Consider the following 21,975-nt stretch of genomic DNA (forward strand, 5'->3'; position numbering starts at 1 on the left):
AATAGCGTGTGTCCTGTTTTCCTTACCTCTCGCTTAATAATGGGGTTAAACCCGAAACGGGTCGGTTAAATAAAATCTAACAGTGGTATTTAGACGAAACTGTTTTATTCATTTCATTAAAGTGATCATGAATTACCAGAAAATAAACAAGTCATCAATCACACATATCAAATTTAAAGTCCATTTTCAGCAAACTGACTTGAACTGCTGGGTATTTCAATTTGACAATATTTTCTTGTAACTGACAAAATTCATTATTTCCTAAGGAATGACCCTGCCCTTGAATATTTCTATCCTTTAATACGGTAATGGAAAAATGGAAACTGAAGAAGTTCTGCACGAAACTGAACAATTGCATATTTTGGAAAAAATCACATACAGTGCAATACCGTTTGGAAGAAAGAAATGTATTCATCAGCAGAGTTGAAGAGATAAGTGGACAGAGGTAATCGATAGTTGTGAAGGTGGGTCATTCAACTAAATATTTATGCAGTTGAATACTCAGCATTAACGGTACACTATCTGTTCTTTATGGATGTGAAATAGTATTATAATTTGATCAGCCTGATTATTGTAATCACGGTCTCAATCCTATTCATGATGAGCGGTATTATCATTTGCAGGGCCGGATTTAGAAGACTAAAGACCCCGGGGCAACGAAGGAGTAATTTTTTGCTGTAAGAAAATAGTGGTTCAAACCTAATTAGTCTTACATATACAGGCCGTTTTTTTAAGTGATACCACAATTGCTATATCGGAAACAGTAGGTCCTATAAGGACGGTTGAACGAACAGACGTTGTCTGTTCAGGAATGCAACATAATGGTATGATCAGATCGATAAAATAACCAACTATTTTGACATATTTGTAAAAAACTATGCAAGGAAGATCAATAGGAAATAATGGTCCTATTGAATGGCCACCACGTTCACCGGACCTTTCTCTTCTAGATGTTTCATTGTGTGGCTCCATAAAAAATAAACTACTGAGAACAAATTTTGGAAATATTGAAGAATTGAAAGATTCAATCAGGAGAGCCTACATGGCTGTCACTTCACAGATGGTAGAGAACTGCCACAAGTACACTAATTCTAGAGCAATAATGGGAGACAATTCGAACATTCAATGCGATATCGCGTGAGACGGTAACTTAAAAAATGTAACGTGAGGCATTCCGTTATGTTGTTCATTTTCTACGATTTATTATTTCGTTACATTTTTTTTCGCAATTGTATCTTTTCCAATGTAGTGTATTACGATACTATTAACTATGTGCTTGCAACGATATTACGATATTGCAAATATATTAGGTTAAATAATGGAATTTTGATGAAGTGTTTTTGGAAGAAACATCGAGAAATACACATGTTGTACTAAGTTGATGAATTTGTAATTACAATGACTACTGAAATGTATAAAAAATATACAAGTTCGTATAAAAAATGATGATGGATTTTAATTAACGAAATGTCGCATTGAAAAATGGGTTGAACCAGATTATGGAAAACATGAAAGAAAGCAAAAAGTTTTTTGTAACTTTTCGATATTATTGAAAATGGAGCGGTAGAGCAAAAAAAAATCTGTCATTTTCAGTTTTTTGCAAATATCTCAGAAATGGTTGGTTCTTGTAGTACCTACCATTTCCGAGATAGCTGCTCAAAAAACGGCATATATATACGAAAAAAGGAACACGATGGGTCCCTTAATTTTTTTAAATAAAAGTTGAATTTTTGACTTCTCGCTAAGAAAATTAAATATTTTCAAAAAGGGGAGGCGGGCGGAAATCGACGTGTTCAATAGTTTTTGCCGTTTAGAAATTTCCATTCAATTAATTTCGTCAAATAATTTTTTAAATTTTGAGCTTGAAGAAGCGAGAAGTTGTAAGAATGACCTTCAACTTATGGGTACAAATTACAAATCACACATAAAAAAGTATTGCCACCGAAATACTCGATCAAATCAAAAATTGATAGTAAATGGAAACTTGCCATCAGGACTGTCTGATATACCGATAACACTATTATTATGTTGGTGCAAGTATTCTCAGAGAAAAATCGTAATAAAAGTTGCTGACCCGTCGAAATTTCGATATTTTTTATCTTTATTGTGGGATCCCCTTTCCTATTGAGGCCCCGGGGCAATAGCCTCGCCTGCCCTACCCTAATTCGGACCGAGATCATTTGTAGCCGAGGCTACAAATTATGTATTTGAAGTAAGAAATACTGGCTATGTTAGTAGAAAGTTATCTATGTTATCGACGAAGCATTTCGATACATTTGATATGATGTTAGAACAACGATAAAAAAAACAACAATAAAAATTAATTGGCGCTCCGGGGCGACTTGATTGATTCCAGTGGCGCATTTGCTGCAGCTTACTGCAGGAAAACCCAAAAACCTGCAGCACCACTTCATCTGAAGATCTTGATCTGTCAATATCCTCTCTCTCATGAAACAAAATGTAGGATGTCTCCAGAGGCTTCAATGAATTCAGTACATCGCCAGAACACTTCATGACACGATTATCGTCAAACTTAAACTAGTCCGTTTCGTCTTTGACCAAGGCGTAATAATGACCAAATTCAACGCCAGAACCATAGTGAACAATGACTGCATGGAGATTATAATAGTGGTCTGTTAGATTGAAATGTTCATCTATTTCGAACCTTCGAAAGAGTTTCTAGTTTCCGTCAGAGGTTGAGTCTTGTTTGAAGTTCATCAGTGTTATTATTAGATTGACTGTTGCCTCAACTATAATTGTGACATTGAATATACAGAAAATGATTATAAAAGAGGAACAGAATTTTTCTCCTTCATTCTTTTTTTCGTAAGATAGAAACACAGAAGTCCGAAAAAAGTTAACTGTTATAGAGCTTTTCTAATAGATACATATTATTTTGTAGGTTACTATAGTTTAGTTTTAGAGAAGTATAAAGAAACATTGCCATCAGAGTCAAAGCTTTCTCTCTTACTGAATTTCATTAGTTTGTACTTATATTGTCTAATATTATATAAAATGATTTGAAGTCCCTGAAAGAAGCAATACAAATTAAAATTAAAATTAAAAAAAATTGCTGAAAACAATTATATCAAGCAATAAAACCCTGAAATGAAATTACAGAGAAATAAAATTGGCTTGGAATCTCTTAATTTTTCATTTTTCATTTTTTGTTTGATTGTTCTATTTTTTACTTGTATTTTATTTCTCTGTTATTTCATTTCAGGGTTAATATTGTTATTTTCAGCTATTCTTTTTGATTTTCAATTTTTCATTTGTATTGCTTCTTTCAGGGATTCCAAATCATTTTATATAATATTAGACAATGGAAGTCCAAACTGATGAAATTCATCATGAAACATTGTCAATCACTTTCCCTCTTACTGTCCGGAGTTCTTACAGTAACCTATATTTATTCATAGCTCCATTCTGATGAAAAACATTCAATTTTAGCTAGCGCTTTTTATACCGAACACTTGAGTAGGAATTCATAATTTCACTTCATAGCTTTTTTTATGAAATTCAATAATGTGCATTAACCTACAAAACCGGTCAATAGATACATACAATACCCAGCGTCAAGGATAATGTGGGCATACTTGAAATATGTGCACATTCATAATAATCAGTTACTGTGAAAACTGATGAATATTCATTCCGTAGTATCGGTTCTTTGTAGTTATGCAACATCAACTTTACAAAATGCCTGATAATTACATTATTTTTCATATTCACATATATACATTCACATTTCTGAGATGTTTTTAGTCTTGACCAAAAGTTCGAAATCTGGAACTTTGTGAAAACTGTTATCTTGATTTTCTTTTTCATATTGAACAGATAGCTCAAACGATATGAAATCATTTCATGTTACTCCCTAGTCAAGTTGTTGAAAATCTTTCATTTTGAACCGAACCCAATAATTTTTCCCATTGACATAAAATTTGGTAAAATGATTTTTTCACCAGAATTCCATATGCCAACAATACCAACGACTCTCTAATGAAATGATGTGCAAATTATGAAGTTATAGATTTTCAGAATGAAAGAAACTATGCCGATGAAAAATTCGTTTCAATACATTCCGCTTTGATCCCGTCCACAACTTAAGATGATTATATTAGTGGTAATATATTGAGAAAACAATTATTTTGACTTATTTGTTTGAAGGTGGTTGACGATATTTCATGGTGATTTTCATTAGTTCGGACTTCCATTGCCTAATATGATATAATACAATTTGAAAAAACAAATAAAAATTGAAAATAAAAAAAAAGCTGAAAATAACAATTATATTAAGCAATAAACTCTGAAATGAAATTTCAATAAAATGAAAATAAGCAAAAAATTATAACTGAACAATTAAAATGAAACAAAAATTAAAAGATTTCAAGCTAAGTTACTTCACTTTTTGTCGTTACGATTGTTAGTATCTACAATCGTTTTCAGGTGATGACCGGACCATTCCTCCGAGCGATTACTATTCATAAATAGGTCATTCGAGTGCTTCCACTTATCCCCTCTTCCCTCTCTCCGCTTCACCAGTTTAGCGAGAGATGACCGTTTGGTGGGAGTTGACCGTTTTTCGCTTCATTGTAGGTTTCCATATGTATGCAGCTTCTTTGAACTCCTGAACCACTGTTCCTCTCTGTGTATGATTTCAGGTTGGGACCACTTGATGTTATGTTGATGAATTTAAACATGCTCTGCTACTCCCGATTTGCTGGTTTCCCCTCGCTGTGTGCGTTTCTTGTGCTCGGCAATGCGAACATTCAATGGTCTCTTAGTTTCACCGATATAGGAGTTTCCGCACTCACAGGGTATCCGGTAAATGCAATTCTTAGAATCGCAGTTCGCGTTTGGTGGCCTGGTTTCCGTGAGGCTGCTGCAGATGATGTTTCCGGATCTGAAGCAGGTTCTAATGTTGTACTTGGACCCATTTCTCCATATCCTTTTCGACAATCCTCTGATGTAGGGAAGTGCAAGCACTGGTTGTGACGGCCTTTCTTCATTGCGAGGCTCTTACTGTCTTCCAGCCAAAGTCTGTTTCATCATCACTTTGGAGTAACCATTCCATTGAAGATCATTTTGATGATGCCTAGTTATTTCTCAAGACCTTCGTTTGTATTACAGAGCCCGAAAGCATGGTCTACTAGATTGTTGATGATTTCTCCTGTGGTAGATTGATGGTGGTTGGATTCGTGATTCAGATACTGTCCCGTGTGAGTGGGTTCTCGATATACAGATACTTTCCACTTAGTTTTCTACCGATAAATTTAAAAATAGCAATTCGTTGTGAACTTGCTTCTTCATTGTGAAGGTGATGGAAGGTCTAACGCTGCAGATTCGCTTCAGAAAGGTGTCTAGTTCTGTATTCCCATGGTTCCATATTTTGAAGGTGCTGTCAACGTATCTCAACAAGACCTGGTGAAGTATACTGGCTCAAAATCTTTCGATTTTTATTCCATTTCAATGGGGAACTTGCAGATTTTTTTCACATTGTAAATGTGATGCTATGATAACTTTTAACTACTGCAAAATATGAGCAGTGAAATATCAATAGTCAGTTTATGAAAAATATAAAAAGTTTCTTGCGATGAAAAACCAATTCAAACAAGCGTTTGAAGGAGCGAACTGTCATGACGTCATACTGTATCAATCCGGGCGCAGGCATATGGCTGTGACTGCCGTTTAAATCTACTTATTTAAGCAGCTACAACCAAACGCTTTTGTGATGAAATCCTGTTTTCTCAATAGATTGGTATTATCAAGTTATTTAGTTTCGTGATTCGTGTTTAACCTTGATTCAGCTTTGTTTGTGTATTGTTGAATTTATAAATCTAACAAATATTGCATTGTGCAATAAATTGATAGATGTAGCCATTACTACGTGGTAGGAAATAATAATGAAGAAAAGAAAATTGAAACTTTCTGTTTTTTACCACTTTTATTTGTAACTAACGTTACTGCAGTTTCGTCCTGTAACAATTTCAAAGTTATACATTAAATATTTAATACATTTAATGTATTATTTTTTAATTTTATGTATTATGTATTAATTTTAAATATTTAATACATTTAATGTATACGTTTCAGAATGTCCTTATAGGCACAAATACTTCCATTAAATCACCCATTAAAATATTTATAAGAGTACCTGAAGATGATCGTAATCGTTGAACAAAATGGTTGATTGTATGCAGAAGGAATAAACATTCCACATAACAGGAAAACTTTTCATGTATGTGAAGACTACTTCAATGTAAGTACTTACATATTACTATCTATCCGATTTGTGAGACAATTGGGTTCGGGCTAGGGATATTGGAAAATTAGAAACTTAATTAAATATTATAGTTAATATCAATTGTAAAGCTAATCAATACTAACCAAACTGACACAATTCAACCCAAATTATTCATACAAATTTTATTAAGCTGGGTTCCGTTATTAGTATTATATTCTACTCAAAATAAATATCCTTAAAATCCACATCCTTAAAATCCAATAAGTAAAAAAATATCATTTCATGATGAAAACTTCTGGTGTGAACTCCATACTAATTCTTATCATGTTCCTTTCGGTTGTTGTTTAATTTTTTCACTTCTTTTTGTACTTTTAGCTACATCATTAATATGAGAAATTCTGTATTTAGTTTCACTTTACTTTAGTTCAGTATCGGTATCAAATTTTAAAATATAAACAATGAATGTTGAGGTATTGGGTAGAAGGAGTATACGTAGGGTGTACCTCAACGAATTTCAAGTTGCTAGAGCAGTGGCATTGATCGAAGTAGAGTATTCAAGGTGTCGTGTAGCCCAAATGGTTATTGTGAGTCATTCTGCGGTTTCCAGAGTTTGGAATTGCTACCAAATTTACGGCATAGTAAAAAGAGCCCCTTATCCCAATCGACAAAGGGCAACAACCCGCAGAGAAGATCATTTGTTACGACTTTGGGCAATTAGGGGTCGCACCCTGCTAGAACACTGCAAAATCGCCTCATACGGGCACGCGAATTTCGAACCAAACGATACGAAACCGACTTCACGAAGTACAACTCCATGCAAGACGACCTGCTAGAGCCTCTAGATTAACTCCAGCTCATCGAGGAAATCGTAGAAACTTTAGTCAAGAGCATCGTAATTGGAATTTAGAGTGGGCCAATGTAATGTTTACAGATGAAATAAAATTCATGTTATTCAACAATGACGGACGTGTTCGGGTATGGATACTTCCCGGTGAACGCATCTTTGGATGACTGTCTGCAAAAAATTGTTCCATTTGGAGGTGAATCGATAATGGTATGAGCTGGTATAACTTTGACAGGACACACTTGTGGTATTTCGGGAAGGGACTTAACGGCTGTCCGTTACATAGAGGAGATATTGAAACCTCATGTCGTCTCATTTGCCCAAAATATTGGCGTTGGGTTCATTTTACAACAAGATAATGTCAGGCCACACGTAGCCAGGGACGTGAGAAATTTTCTACAGGGGCACCATACTCATGTCATGAGATAGCCAGCTGATAGTTTGGATTTGAATCTTACTGAGCAGCTCTGGGATGAACTGGAAATACGTTTGAAGGATCATCAACCCTTCCAAAATCTGAACCAAGTTGCAAATGCTCTTTTGACGATTTACGAGCAGTTACCACAACAAATAATTAGAAATTTGGTGGGAAGCATGCCTCGTCGTTGTGCCGAACTTCTTAGAGCCAGAAGTGGACGTACTCACTATTAATGCACATTTTTCTTAATTTTTTCTGAAATAATTTTTGTTTGTTTTTGATATTTGTATTTCTTTTTAATAGTATTACCAAACAGCATTTTGAAAACAATGTAAGTTAAATTTAATAAAGGCAACTGTAAACTGTTTTATAAATATAACTATTTAACAAAATAATACATATTTTTTTGCTTATTGTATTTCAAGGACATGTCTCTATATTCAGTTTAAGTAGTTTATATTGATATTTTATGATAATATATATATATATATATATATATATATATATATATATATATATATATATATATATATATATATATTCGTGTAACGGGCCCTTTGGACCCAAACTGTGACATGGATCGGGTAGTTTGGCGCCATTTGGGTTGTTCGGCGCCGGGCGCCATACTGCCAGCAATATTTAATGGTCACTTCAGCGCCTCAAAGACGAAAATGTCGCCAAAGACCCCAATAGACGTATACAATTTTTACGGCGCCAAAGGGCCGAAATTGAATATCATGTAATAGGCACTTCAGCGCCGCCCTAATCTTCATTGATACTCGATGCAATCTCTATCATTTACTTTTATTGATAAACACTTAATGATATTCAAATAACTTCTCTCGTCTTTGTTACCGCGACTTTAATGGTTTAATTTTTATCCTTCGTAACTGGATCCCAAACAAATATTTTTCTAGTTGCAATTGAGCTGATTTTGCTGAAGAAAAGTATTTCAGTTTTCCCGCGCTCAGAAGTGACACTTCTGATTGATTACTCTTAGAAAACAATGAGCATACTAAATATAGTTTTCCGATCATCAATGTAATAATTATATTCAACAAGGAGTCCTATTATCGTACGAAAACGATAATTTTTCTGCGGCGGCAGATTATGTTTTTGACTTCATGTTGCATGCATATGGTTACGTTCGAAAATGGTTCAATTCAAAGATGAATAGAACAAAAATGTTTCAGTAATTCTGATTATCAGTACGAAATGAAATAACTTCTTTGGATAATATTTCGGGAGTATATTGGTAATTATAGCAGAAATATTCCAAATTATCTGGAGCAATAATTTGATTATCGTTTTCTATCATTCTTCAAATGTATCCAATAAAAATTAAAATCAGCGGTGAGTGTAGAGAAAGTATTATTTAATCGTTATCGTTATGAAATCAACTCTGCCATTCAGACCAGGTGAAAATGCATTTTCAGCGATCTCTAAATCACATTTCGGTGTGTTTTGTGATTTATATTAAACGAAGGATCACCGTATGCCGTATGAAGACGTATGAATGAAAGATTGAATTGTTTTCATTAGTATGTCAGCATACCAGAAAGTTAAGTCTTTATTAATGAAAGAAATGCAAAGTCGTCACCTCGTTCAATGTTGAAAACCGAAAATCTAAACGAATTCATCGGTATATCTATCATCATTTTCATCATTACTATTTTTATTCAGTCTAAGCGATCGCAATGATTCGAAAAGATGAGTTTCCCTTGAAATTTCACGGAAAATCAATTATTACCTACTTATTGAATGAAATGGAACGATCTGAATTTGTAGATCTCATCACACGCAATTTGCGAAGAGATCTAGTTTCGGTAGAAATTACGAAAAATAATTTTCCATCCTCAAAAGTTCACCTCATTCCATTCCTGTCCACTTAAATGGACTTTTCATAAATTAATGTTTCTGTTATAATCACAATATTTTCTATCCTATCTAATAATGATTACCATCATTATTAATTGTTTATCAGTTAAGGAAATTTATCGATTTGTATTATTTTTTTACATGCCTCCAGACAGAGAATTTTTTTGGTAGGTATAGTTATGACTATATTAATAAAAAAGTAATACAAATCATGAAATTATGAAACAACAAAAATTAATTGGCGCTCCGGGGCGATTTCATTGATTCCAGTGGCGTATTTGCTTTTTCAGCTGCAGGAAAACCCGAAAAACCTGCAGCACCACATCATCTGACGATCTTGATCTACCAATGTCCTCTCTCGTATAAAACAAAATGTAGGGTGTCTCCAGAGGCTCCAATAAATTCAAGACATCAAAGAATCATAATTTTTATACTTATATGGATGGTAGATGATAAGATTCATTACGACCGATGAATAATAAAAAATTGTCAATAAAATGATAATCAATAATTTTCATTAGCAACTTGATTGACTTTTTTGTGGAATACACATTTGTTGATGGTTTACATTATTAGTATTTTAGGCTGGAAATGTTTTTTTTTTTGGATCAACATCAAAATAAAATGTAAAAATGGATATTCTGATTCAGAGAAATGCAACATACTTGAATCACAATAGGATTAGTTTCCATCAAATATAATTAAAACCATTTTGTAAATATTCTTTAAACGACATATTTTTTTGTGGAGGATTCAATACTTTTTACTGTTTTTTGGGGTTTATAACCTTCCACAGTCTTTAAAAATAAAAGATAAATCAGTAAGTAAAGGGCAAACTGAAAAGTTCACCCCGAAAAGTTACTGCTTAATATTATAAACTACTGGAAAATTCAGTTAACTGGTCGTGTTCATTAATTTTGCCTACAAATTGAAAAAAAGTGGAGGGCTAATTTCGATTAAAGTTATGAAAAACCATTTTCCACCCCTAAAATCAACCCCATTTCATCTACCGTAATAAACATACTATTTCTTTCCTTCTCAACTATTTTTATGCCCATGTTATTTTTTTTAATATTCGCATTTTTCTAGATACACCACCCTTCAAATTAAAATTCAGCTGTATGATTGCTTGAAGTAAAATAAAAATGTTTTCCCTATATGAACCACCTGTTAGACTTTTTCCATATAACCCAACCTGAGATTTCAATCTAACTTGACGTTATTCACGATTCACATTATTCCTAGTTAAAAGTCGGAATTCTCGAGTTAACGTTGTTCAACAGGTACAATAGTTGAAAAAATATTAACAGAAAATGGTGGAAAATAGAGTAATGTGTAACAAAACAGTAACAGTCACACAAGTATAACGCTAACCAGTAGTTTCACTTTTGTCGGACCTTTGATCACAGTAGAAAGCTAAAGACTCTTTCTTATTTCTATCTCACAGTTTTTTTTAGAACTACTGCGCATCCATAAATTCCTGCAACGTTGGGCTTTATTGGCGTTTGACATTTCATACACTGCCCAACAAATGAATAATAGATATAAACTGCTCGGCAGTAAAACAAATTTCATGCGAAATTAAATGGGTATTTTGTAGTAATGTTGAATATGAAACGCTTTGAATTTTTTATTCATATTGTTACACGTTTTTACTCGCTCCTTGTCTGTTTGGTTCAGAGTTTGCAATCGATTTGAAAATAAGTTACCGATGAACTGAAGGGACTTGCAACTTCAAACATAGATCAGAACTGGATAAAAATGTAATATTTTTGCCAACTGTATAAATAATATAAAACGTATAAAATCGAACAAAAATCAAAAAGCTTGTCGGAGAGTTTCAAGTGAATTAAAAGAATTGGTTTACTTGTCCAACGCAGCCGGTTCTAAAAAGATGCGACAACATTGGAACTTACATGTACGCAGCTGGATTTTCTCAAATAATTTAAAAATGGTGTTTTTTAACAAGTACAACTGCAAAATTGGTCGAAACGTCGTCAGTCTGGTAGGCCAAGAGCGGTAAATTATATGAAAAATTTTAGACATGAGAACGTTACCAATTATCGAGACTATTCACGACCCATCCAAAAACTATTTGATACGATTCGAACAAGCGCCGAGACTTATTACCAAAAAGTGAGATACTCGGACTTCTTCTAGCATCTAGCTTCTTTTAGCATTATACTTGTGGTACAGTAATGAAAAGTTTCCATTCCATAACACGAGAGCTATGTTGCAACTGAAGCGAGATGCTACAATTCATCTCCAATTAGAACATACTCAAGATGTGTTCTCGATTGCCGTTGACCTGAAAATGTCATCAACTTGTAAACCAATTGCGTATCTGAAAAATTGGAGATACGTTCGTTTTTTCTCTAATCATATTCAAGATACTAGCTGTACTCATCAACACAATAATTATAATTATAGCTTACGTCTACTAAAACGCGTTTCAAATATGGTGGATGGACAGATCGTTTACAGCTGCCGGACTGAATCATGGCCGGTGAGAAGCCCCTACCTCAAGATGTGCAGTAGATGTGTAGATATTGTTTATCAGTTTGTTAGATAATTCCAGCCGTAAACATCCAAATTTAGGTCCGTATTCAGTTAGTGATGGATTTAATACTTTCTTTGTCATACACCGACCCAAACTTTACGCAGATACGATTTCTCCCACCGGCCATGACTCACTCCAATAGCTGTAATCGCTGAAACACTGTAAATGATTCATTCATACTGCTAAATATTGACGAATAATTTTAATTAGCTTTTTTGTTGAAGTATTGATGAAGTTTTTATGCGTATGATTTGTTCGAAATAAAGACACACCCACTTTGAAAATAGCTGGCAATTTCATGCCAACCGCTGACAATACCAAACGCCAATCAAAACCGGCTATGAATGAGAAACAAATGACAGCCTGTCATTCCCATATTCTTGCAAATTCAACTTTCCTATATCGGAAATGCTCGAGTGCGAAGATACCAATGTCACAGAAGAGAAAACAATCAGAAGTGTCACTGCTGAGCGCTAAAAAACTGAAATATTTTTCTTGATCAGAAAGTCAATTTTTCTCAGGACAAATTTCTCATTGGTTGAAGCAGGCAAACGACCCAGAATAATGCGTTTTGGAAATTTTGTTCACAGATTAGGTACTAGTTAAGGTATATAATAGTTAAATCAACTATATGTTCACTCAAAGTAGTTCAGTTCAACTGAAGAAGAAATTTCATCATGTAAGGGGTCAGTAAATTCAAAATATTAAACTATTCAATTTTATGTCCTGTCGATATAAGTTGTGTTTTATTTTCACACATACTGCGAGCAAATACCTTTTGGCAGTTGTGGAACCACAATGAATCGACATGACAGTACCCCTCCTGCATCTCAAACTCCTTGCCCATATCGGAAAATCCGATAAGTATATGGGCATACAAACAAAAAACTATTTAAAAGCCCGTTTGCTCAAACAAAAGAATAGTAATAGTGTAAAAAATAAGAAACCTGATGCTTCTGCTTCAGCCAAACATTCGCTTGAAAATGCCCATCACTTTGATTTTCGAAATATTAAGATCATCAGAAAAAAATGTCTTATATAAGTCATTCTGTTAACAATCGATGTGACACGAGAAGTTTACCTGATATTTACAATAACTTGATAAACATAACCTTACATTTCTCCATTTATCCTTCCAATACCAAAACGTATGTCGTTATTGTATCATCAAGATGAATATATTGTTCCTTTCTCATTTAAACTCATTTATTTTGTATCACAATCTATGTATTTGTATTGACACGAATACCTTCGAGTAACGGGGGTGCGTGTGTCTAAAAACTGCCGGCGCATCTATATGCTCAACTCATCAAGGTATGTCATGAAAAAGTACAATACAGTGAAAGTATTTCTAATATATAAAGTATCAGTAACCTTATTATATACAGTCTGCTAAAACACCACCTATTTTTTTATTATTTTATATTGTATTTCTATATCGACCGAATCTGCCAAAAAATACAATACAATAACAAAGGAAGACTCTAATTTCAATAATAACTTCCTTCCGTTTTTCTTGCCTCAACATATTCAACATAGAAATAAAAAAATTCCCAAGATTCCCAGTATTTACTGGTAGATTATCAATATTCAGGTATCTACTATAAGACATACATAAATATTATTTTATTATAGGAATGGAATATCTAGTCCATTCGCACTCGAGGATATCATTTAGTATTATCATGTGGGTATTTATGTGAGTATTTAAAACCCTGTGATATTACTCACTAGATATCGAGAATTGGGCCACTGAACGAGCTGAATTTTTTGTTCGGGTAGTCCTGGTAGTTTCGGCTTTCACAAGAAGAAAAGAAGAAGAAGTGTCGTGAAGGCTAGTTCGCGGTTTTTTTTGCATGTGTAGACACTTTTAGACACCGTGCAGCGTTAAATAAATTAGCATTTTGCAATCTGAATTTGAAATCTATATTCATCGATTTGGTATTAACTATAATTGTGATGTCTTCAACTTCTAAAAAAAATATTTTCACTGTAGAAAATATTTTGGGAAAAAGGATTCGTAAGGTAAGCTATATATTTTGTAAATTCTCAGAAGAAAGGGGAAGGCTGGATTTCTGTAGCTAATTATGTATTTTTCGTATTTGTAGGGTTCTTATGAATATCTAATTCAATGGAAAGGATTCTCAAAAAAGTTCAATACTTGGGAACCCCAGAAAAATATCTTGGACAAGGATTTAATCGAAAAGTTTTGCAATGCAAAGAAAAATAAAGCCACACCAAAACCAATCACCAATGAAGGTACAAAGTTTTGAACTCAATAGGTGTTCACAAATTATGATTAAACATCTTATCAACATATATGAAATACTCAGATTATGAACTGAAAATACTTTTCCATGAGGATAATCAAATCATGTTTTTATATTTTTAGACTCGCAATCATTTACTTCAACAGAGTCTGAACCATTCAGCGATGATGATGATATATGTGACCCAAATTATATACCAACTAGTGAGGAGAAACCTCTTGATTCCAGTTCTTGCATGAATGATTTCAGTGAAAATGAAGAGAAAAGAGATACATCCTCTGATTTATCAGTGAAAAAGAGTAAGTATATTTCTGAACAGTAATTGAATTTGAATAATTTTAAATGCTCAAGTATAGTTTCTGAATAGTAATTGATAGTGTCAAATAATTTGAATAAGTTTAAATGCTCAAGTATAGTTTCTGAATCAGAATTTTATTAATTTTTATATCCAAATATATTCCATTATATCATTATTTTGTCTATATTCAAATCTGAGACCCAATGCATGACTTGTAAGACACGTTCAGAGTGTGTCAGTTGCTCAGAAGGTTGAAAAATGAAACTTTGTTGATTCTTTGCTAGCACAAGCCCCCAAAAGACTTTTGCGGATTATCATTTGTAGACAGACCATTGCTGGTGAACTATAAAAACTCATTTCAACATACCCCCTCTCCCTTTTTTTACAAATGTTCTATAAATATTAGAAATGTCTTTCCTTATTTATTTTGGTTGTAAGTATATTCAAATATTGAATGATCTCAAATCTAATTTAGATATTCCATTTCTTATTCTGAATTTTAGAGTTAAATTCATTTGCTTCAACCGAATCTGAATCATTCATTGTAAATGACGGTGCATTGGACCCTGATTATATATCAAGCAAGGATAAACCTGAGGAATTAATTGAAACAAGTGATTCAGATACGAATATCAGATTGGTTACCAATGAATTCACTGGAAATAATCAGGAGAGAGAAGTTGTATCATGTGATTTTGCAGTAAGAATTGGTAAGTTTTTTCCTGTGAATAGCAACAATAATTGTTCCTATGTCAGGTCACTAGTTACTCTCTGCCAAAAATATGAATATCCTAACTGCTTCTTTCAGACATTCCAGAAGTCAGGAAAAACACTAGAGGAATGAATTCCATTGTTCAACAAGTTACTACTAAGAAAAAGAAAAACTTTTGTTTGTTTTGCAAAGATAGCTATTCTCAGTTACCAAGGCATTTAGAAACCCAACATGCTGAGGAGAAAGAAGTAAAATTGTTTGCTAACTTACCTAAAAGTGAGTATTCATGTATCCATTTACTTTCAAAAATATCAATCTTATATTTGTGCTCAACTTTTTCGGTCTACAAATTATATTGCTTAATTGACAAATCTAGAGATACACTTTCAAATTCTCAATTGGTTTTAGTTTACTATAGTATAAATGTAAATTGTTTCAACTATATTGGATAAACTTTATAGGAAAATCAGAATAATTCATGTATTATTTTAAACAAATGTGAAAGATTAAAAAAGCTTGTTGGATTAGTTTAAAAAAAGCTCACACACACATATTTACAATTTTGATATCATGTCATTTCAAATGAAAAATAGTTATGCATTCCGAATTGAAACTAGTAAAGGTGACATTAATTCAAAATGTTTTTACCAGATTGCCCAGAAAGAAAAAATATTATTGCAGTTATCAGAAAAAAAGGAAATTTTCAACACAATGAGGACTTCACATACAATACGGGAAGTATTATTACAACGAGAAGAACACGTAAAGAAAATGTAAACCATGAGGAATATGTCCCCTGTGCAAAATGTTTGGGGTATTACTCTAAAGTCTCAATAAGAAAACATTTTAGGAAATGTTCAGATGGCGATGAAATCAAAAATTCATCAAATCAACGAAATGTTCTTGTTCTGGGAAGAAAAATTCGAAGCGATATTAGCCCTAAAGCTAACTCTATAGTAAGGAATAATATATTTCCTATATTAAGACAGGATAACATTACCAGTCCTTTACGATATGATGACTTAGTCATCACGTATGCAAATAAATTGACAGTGAAATTTCCGAAACCTCACCATCACCCTATGATAAGAAGTAAAATCCGACTCATAGGCAGAATTCTACATGAAGTAAAAATGATTGATTCCAGTGTTCAAGATTTTTCCAGTCTTTTCACTCCGAAACAGTATGATAATATAATCAAGGCCATTCAGGTGATTTCCAAATTGAATGATACCTCTCAACATTATGGAGCTCCATCTACTGCTAGTACTGCTGGAACATTGTTGAAGAAATGTGCGAATGTTTTTGTAACTGAGCTGATCAAAGAAGAAAACTTTGTTAAGAAGGAAACGGTTGACAATTTTGTGAAACTTTTGGAAGTAGACTTTGGAATAACTGTTAACAAAACCGTTACTGAAAGTAAATTAAAAAACAAGCGTTTGAAGAAAGTTGTGCTACCTTTGATGAGTGATATTAAACAATTGAACTTGTTTTTGATGAGAGGTAGAGCAAAGTATTTTCAGTTATTAAATGAAAAATTTGATATATTTCATTTCAATGAACTCCAGAAATATACTCTGACGTCACTGCAGGTTTTCAATAGAAGGCGGGCAGGAGAAGTACAAAGGATAGAACTGGATGATTTGAACAACATGCAGAGCTCACAAGACCTTGATCAAGATATCCCATCCTCTCAAAAAATTAATGCTGGAGGAAAAGGTTATAGTCGATTCACATTAAGAGGCAAATTAGGCCGAGAAGTTTCAGTGCTACTCGATGATGAGCTGCTGAAATGTATCAAATCATTAATTAGTTATAGAGAACAAGCTGGTCTGACAAAAAATCCGTATTTATTTGGTATACCAAATACTTCAACAGATTGTTTAGATGCTTGCACATTACTGAGGAACTTTTCAGAACAATGCGGTGCAAAGAAACCAGAAACTTTGAGGGGAACAACTTTGAGAAAACATGTTGCAACTCGATCGAGTGTGCTTGATTTAGATGACACCGAGGTATCTGATCTGGCAAATTTTATGGGTCATGCAGATAAAATTCATAGAGAACATTATAGGATACCTATAGCAACCAGGGAAATTTCAAGAATGTCTCGTTTACTTGAGATGGCACAAGGTGGTAAGTGAAGTATGATCCTAGATATCACTTACAATTCATGTATTTTACATTGTATAACTGAAGGCTATTGCAAAATAATATTTTTTCATTTTAGTGTTTTGTGTCTGAAAATGATTTGATTTTCAAAATATTCCTTTTTTTTGTTTCGATTTAACGAAAATTAATTATTGTATTGTGTGATTCAATAATTAATGAATGTTGAATATAAGTTATTCCATAAATATATTTTTCTTCAGGAGATATGGATAATCATGAAGAAGATAATGCAGAAGTTGAAATTAATGCTGAAAATTCTAAAACAGAACTTGAAACTACAATTCAGGGATCCGTAGGTAAATTGAATAACTTCCTACATTTAAAAATCATTTTAGATTAATGCATAGTTCAATTATTTTGTAGAAAGTACAGCCACAAATCTATTTGATGACAGCAGTGAGAAAAAGAGAAAACGTTCATGTGAGTATTTGAGAGATTCAAACTGTTCACTCAACTAATCGAAAAGAGAAATCTCATTAATAAAATAATTCAGTCTTTGTTACTTTCACAATAGGTCTTTCACTCTGTCTAGACGAAAATATAAATATATAATACAGAATAGGAATTAAATGGAAAAACACTTGATTTTTAAATATTCACAATATATTACCATTTGTAATATGTGACACGTTTCACTATTCCTATAGCTTCCCCAAAAAAATTGTATTCAGTAAATGTACAGACATATCTATAGTAGTTCGAAATCAGGCAAATACAAGGATGTGTTAATTATAAATGGGTAGCCTAAGAATAAACAGATTTTGATGTTCTGATAGTTTGTTCAATATAGGAAATCCATTCAGAGTAATAAGGTGCCCTTAGTCATATCACATATATGCAATCAATTATTGAAAAGGTTGACATCTAACTGGTCATTTAGTCAATTACTGGATTGTTTTATTTTGTTGATATCAAGTGCTTCAAGAAATTAAGTTTTAAGTCTTTTCTTTCTGAATGTAAAATTTCGAAATTTGGATCAAAAGTATGGTTTTCATCTAAAAGGTGATATGAATAATTTTTGTTTGAGAAAGCTACAGAATTAGTGAAACGCGTCACATATTATGAATAGTACTATATGATAGATATTTAAAAAACAAGTGTTTTTTCATTTAATTCTTAGTAATTATGGATATCCATCAAGTACTCGGTCAAATCATTCAAGACACGATACAAAATTTGCTTACATTTGTATCACTTTATTCGAGAAAATGATCATTAGCAATGAAAGTGTTGATATTCATCTCCATTCAATGCACTGAAAATATTCTAAGTTTATCATCATATGATTTATCGAATATCTGTAATATTTCTTTTAATTTGCAATGATTTTAGAATCCTTTTTTTTAATAGCTTCTCCTATGGGGACTGTAATGAGAAGATCATGGGGAGATGAAGAGAAAAATGTTATTCACAAAGTTTTTGAAGAAAATTTCAATTCAGGTATACTACCATCATTGAAACAATGTGAAATTGCCAGAATATCTTACCCAGCACTACAATCAAGAAGCCCTTCTCAGATCAAAGTGTGGATCAATAATCAATTTGTGAAGCGAAAAAAAGTGTCTTGCGGTATATTTATACATTTATTCAGCTTTTGATGCAGTATGGAAGAACTTTTTCTCAAATATGTATTGAAGATGAAAATCAAAATCGATAATTTTACCCAGTTTATTCATTTTGTACTTTGATATTTATTTTAAATATTCTTCCTTACTCCATTGTGCAAAAATATTGTTTTATTTTGTTTTTGTTTTATTTTGTTTTTATTTTTTCTTAGGTGTTGTGTGGGATTCTGCTTTTGCTTGGAAAGGGCCATAAATGTTTACTTGAGAAGATGATAAATTGTTTACTTTTCTAGGATCATCCCACAAAATCAAAAGAACCCACTGGAATGTGTCTGAAATATCTGTGGCCCAGACATTTCTAAAAGAATACATTGATAATGATACTTTACCATCTCTTGCCACCTGTAGAGAAATCATTGCTCAGAATGAAAAACTCAAGGAAAGAAATCCTACACAGCTAAAGTTATGGGTTCACAATCAAATAAAAAAAAGAAAGAAAAATCAGTTGTGAATAAATCAATAAAAAACATGAGATATTCATACTTGTTTTCCTTGATTGCATCTTTCCAGAAATGCTGAGGGTGACGCCATACTTTTCAAAGAAATTAACTTTCAGATTTTCTCAAGACAATATTCTGTAACTTGTTTTTTTTTTTAACAAAACATGTTTTGTGTCCATCAAGTGAACAGTATTCTGAAGTAATAGCCCAGTGATACTATTGATTTACTAGATAAGTGCAATACAATTTCGAGGACACATTTTTTGATTATTGATAGGCAAGGTGTTTGAGTGAGTTGGAATGAAATCGTCATGCACATTAACCATTACTTCATTTGGTAGAAAAATGTTCTGCTATTAATGTTCTTACTTGAGTGAAATATTAACTTTTTACTCTTTTGTAAGCTAAAAAAATAGTATAAATCATACGTTTTAATGGATTCATGCTATACTGCCAAAGAATTTTGAAATTAATGAACCAATACAATTTTACTAGATCAGACTTCCATCATCTATTCTAATATGAAATTTTTTTCAGAAATTTTAAATCATATTAGAATTGAATTGAAATGAATAGCTAACAATATCAATTATAATAAGCAGTAAAACGTGAAATGAAGTTACAATAGAATAGAAGTAAGCAACAAATTGAAAGTCATCTCTTTGAGGAATAGTCCCGTCATTTTTGAGCAGAGTTGGTTTACACAACCCAACGTTCGCTGAGAGGTTAATAAACATCAACACCAATTGCATAATATTAATATATTTCTTGTTAAATAAACAAGACAAAATATGGATGAATTAAAACATGAGGGATACATCTACAACTACTACTCTCAAAGAGAGTAACTAAATCAGGATTGCAACCATACAAATAATCAAAAAGCCAACTTCGATTGCACGGAACAATAAATTAGAATAACACACCTCCTCAATCGAAATTTCCCTTAAATATACTTGGCAAATAATTTATATATACATATGTATCATTTCAAACCTAACATACATTTCAATTCATCAAATTGTTCAATGATTCTTTTGTATTAATATATTCTATTGAGACAATTTTATCATGTACCTAAATCTCTAACAAAGTGGAATTTGACATCTATGTGTTTCAATCTTTTGTGTTCAAAACTTTTAGTTAACTTAATGCAAGATTGATTATCCTCAAAAATGGTGAAACCAGATTTCTGACAGCCAAATTCTTTCAACAAATTCATCAACCATAAACCTTCTCGAATAGCTTCAGTTAATGCTACACATTCTGCTTCGGGAAGAACTCAATGCACCATAGACTGTTTTTTAGTACACCAGCATACTAGATTTCCAAATACCTTAAAGCAGTTTCCTGTATCTGACTTTCTGTCCATTTCATCACTTGCCCAATCCGAATCAGCAAATCCTATTAGCTCTGTGTCAGAATTCCTGTAAAAACATAATTCTAAGTTTACTGTACCTTTTAGGTATCTAAGGATTCTTTTTAAACTATTCCACTGCTGATCAGTAGTTTCACTTTGATTTTTGCTACATAAATTTATGGAAATGAATAAATCAGGACGTGTAGCAAGCATCAAGTACATCAGGCATCCTGCGAGTTCTCTTACTGGTTTGTTTTTAATTTCTTCATCGTGTTCTCTTTTGAAATTTGTTCCTGGATCCATAGGTGTTTTTACTTTATTGCAATCTGTCATTCTGAAACGTTTCAACACATTTTTTATATAATTTTTTTGAGTCAAATAAATTTCACTTTCATCTCTGCGTATATTTATTCCTAAGAAAGTTTTCATATCTCCTATATCCTGCATTTCAAATTTTTGTTTTAGTTTCACTTTAATCTTTTCAATTTCAGCTTTTTCATTACTTGCAATTAAAATATCATCAACATAGAGTAATAGATAAATTGTTTAACAATTTTCAGTTTTAAAATATAAACAAGGGTCATAGTTGGACTTGACTAAACCCTCAGCTTCAGCAAAATCATTGAATTCAGTGTTCCAGCAATAAGGTGCTTGTTTTGAACCATTTTACATCAGATTTTACATCCATTTGTTGAATATCCATAATTTTAAAATTAGCAACAGCCAATAAACACCGAACAGTGGTTAATCTGGCAAGAGGTGCATATGTTTCATGATAATCAAAGCCTTTTTTTTGCATAAATCCCTTGGCAACAAGCCTGGCTTTATATTTTTATGTCTCCATTTGCATTTTTCTTCAAACGAAATACCCATTTACAGGATATTAATTTAACTTCAGGTGACTTGTCAACTGAAGTCCATGTCTTATTCTTTTCAGTGAATCTATTTCTTCCATCATAGTGTTTTTCCATAGGTGTCCAATAGTTTTTTCCTCAAGGGTCCCATAGCCTGAATCCATTATTCGCATATCCAACCATAATATGTACCTTTCCTCTCAGATCAAACTTTCCTTTCTGATTTTCTTTGGGTATATGGTTGTATGCCATCAGCCAAATATCTTCAGATTTTTTAAATCAGTTTTTTTATCATAAAAT

At 32.6% G+C, this 21,975-nt stretch overlaps 2 protein-coding genes across 8 annotated transcripts in view; one reads left to right on the forward strand and one right to left on the reverse strand.

The window, feature by feature from the left end:
• The window catches only part of nemy (cytochrome b561 family member no extended memory), a 306,149-nt gene that overhangs the window by 83,145 nt on the left and 201,029 nt on the right, over positions 1–21,975 (reverse strand). The gene's annotated exons all lie outside the window — the stretch shown is intronic.
• On the forward strand, positions 13,200–19,499 carry LOC141484783 (uncharacterized). 3 transcript variants are annotated; one of them, XM_074180145.1, is made up of 10 exons: positions 13,202–13,969; positions 14,053–14,203; positions 14,337–14,513; positions 15,016–15,222; positions 15,321–15,500; positions 15,876–17,360; positions 17,597–17,692; positions 17,760–17,816; positions 18,747–18,965; positions 19,174–19,499. In XM_074180145.1, the coding sequence occupies exons 1-10, from the start codon at positions 13,904–13,906 to the stop codon at positions 19,212–19,214; spliced, it is 2,679 nt and encodes an 892-aa protein (XP_074036246.1). In that variant the 5' UTR covers positions 13,202–13,903; the 3' UTR covers positions 19,215–19,499. The 3 variants fall into 3 exon arrangements, with proteins under 3 accessions (XP_074036245.1, XP_074036246.1, XP_074036244.1); XM_074180143.1 differs by having other exon boundaries at positions 19,255–19,499; XM_074180144.1 differs by lacking the exons at positions 17,597–17,692; positions 17,760–17,816 and having other exon boundaries at positions 13,200–13,969; positions 19,255–19,499.

The sequence above is a fragment of the Leptinotarsa decemlineata genome, unplaced genomic scaffold, assembly GCF_025532065.1.
Source record: "Leptinotarsa decemlineata unplaced genomic scaffold, Ldec_3_MD MMD2_tig00026294_RagTag_RagTag, whole genome shotgun sequence".
Taxonomy (NCBI): Eukaryota; Metazoa; Arthropoda; class Insecta; order Coleoptera; family Chrysomelidae; genus Leptinotarsa; species Leptinotarsa decemlineata.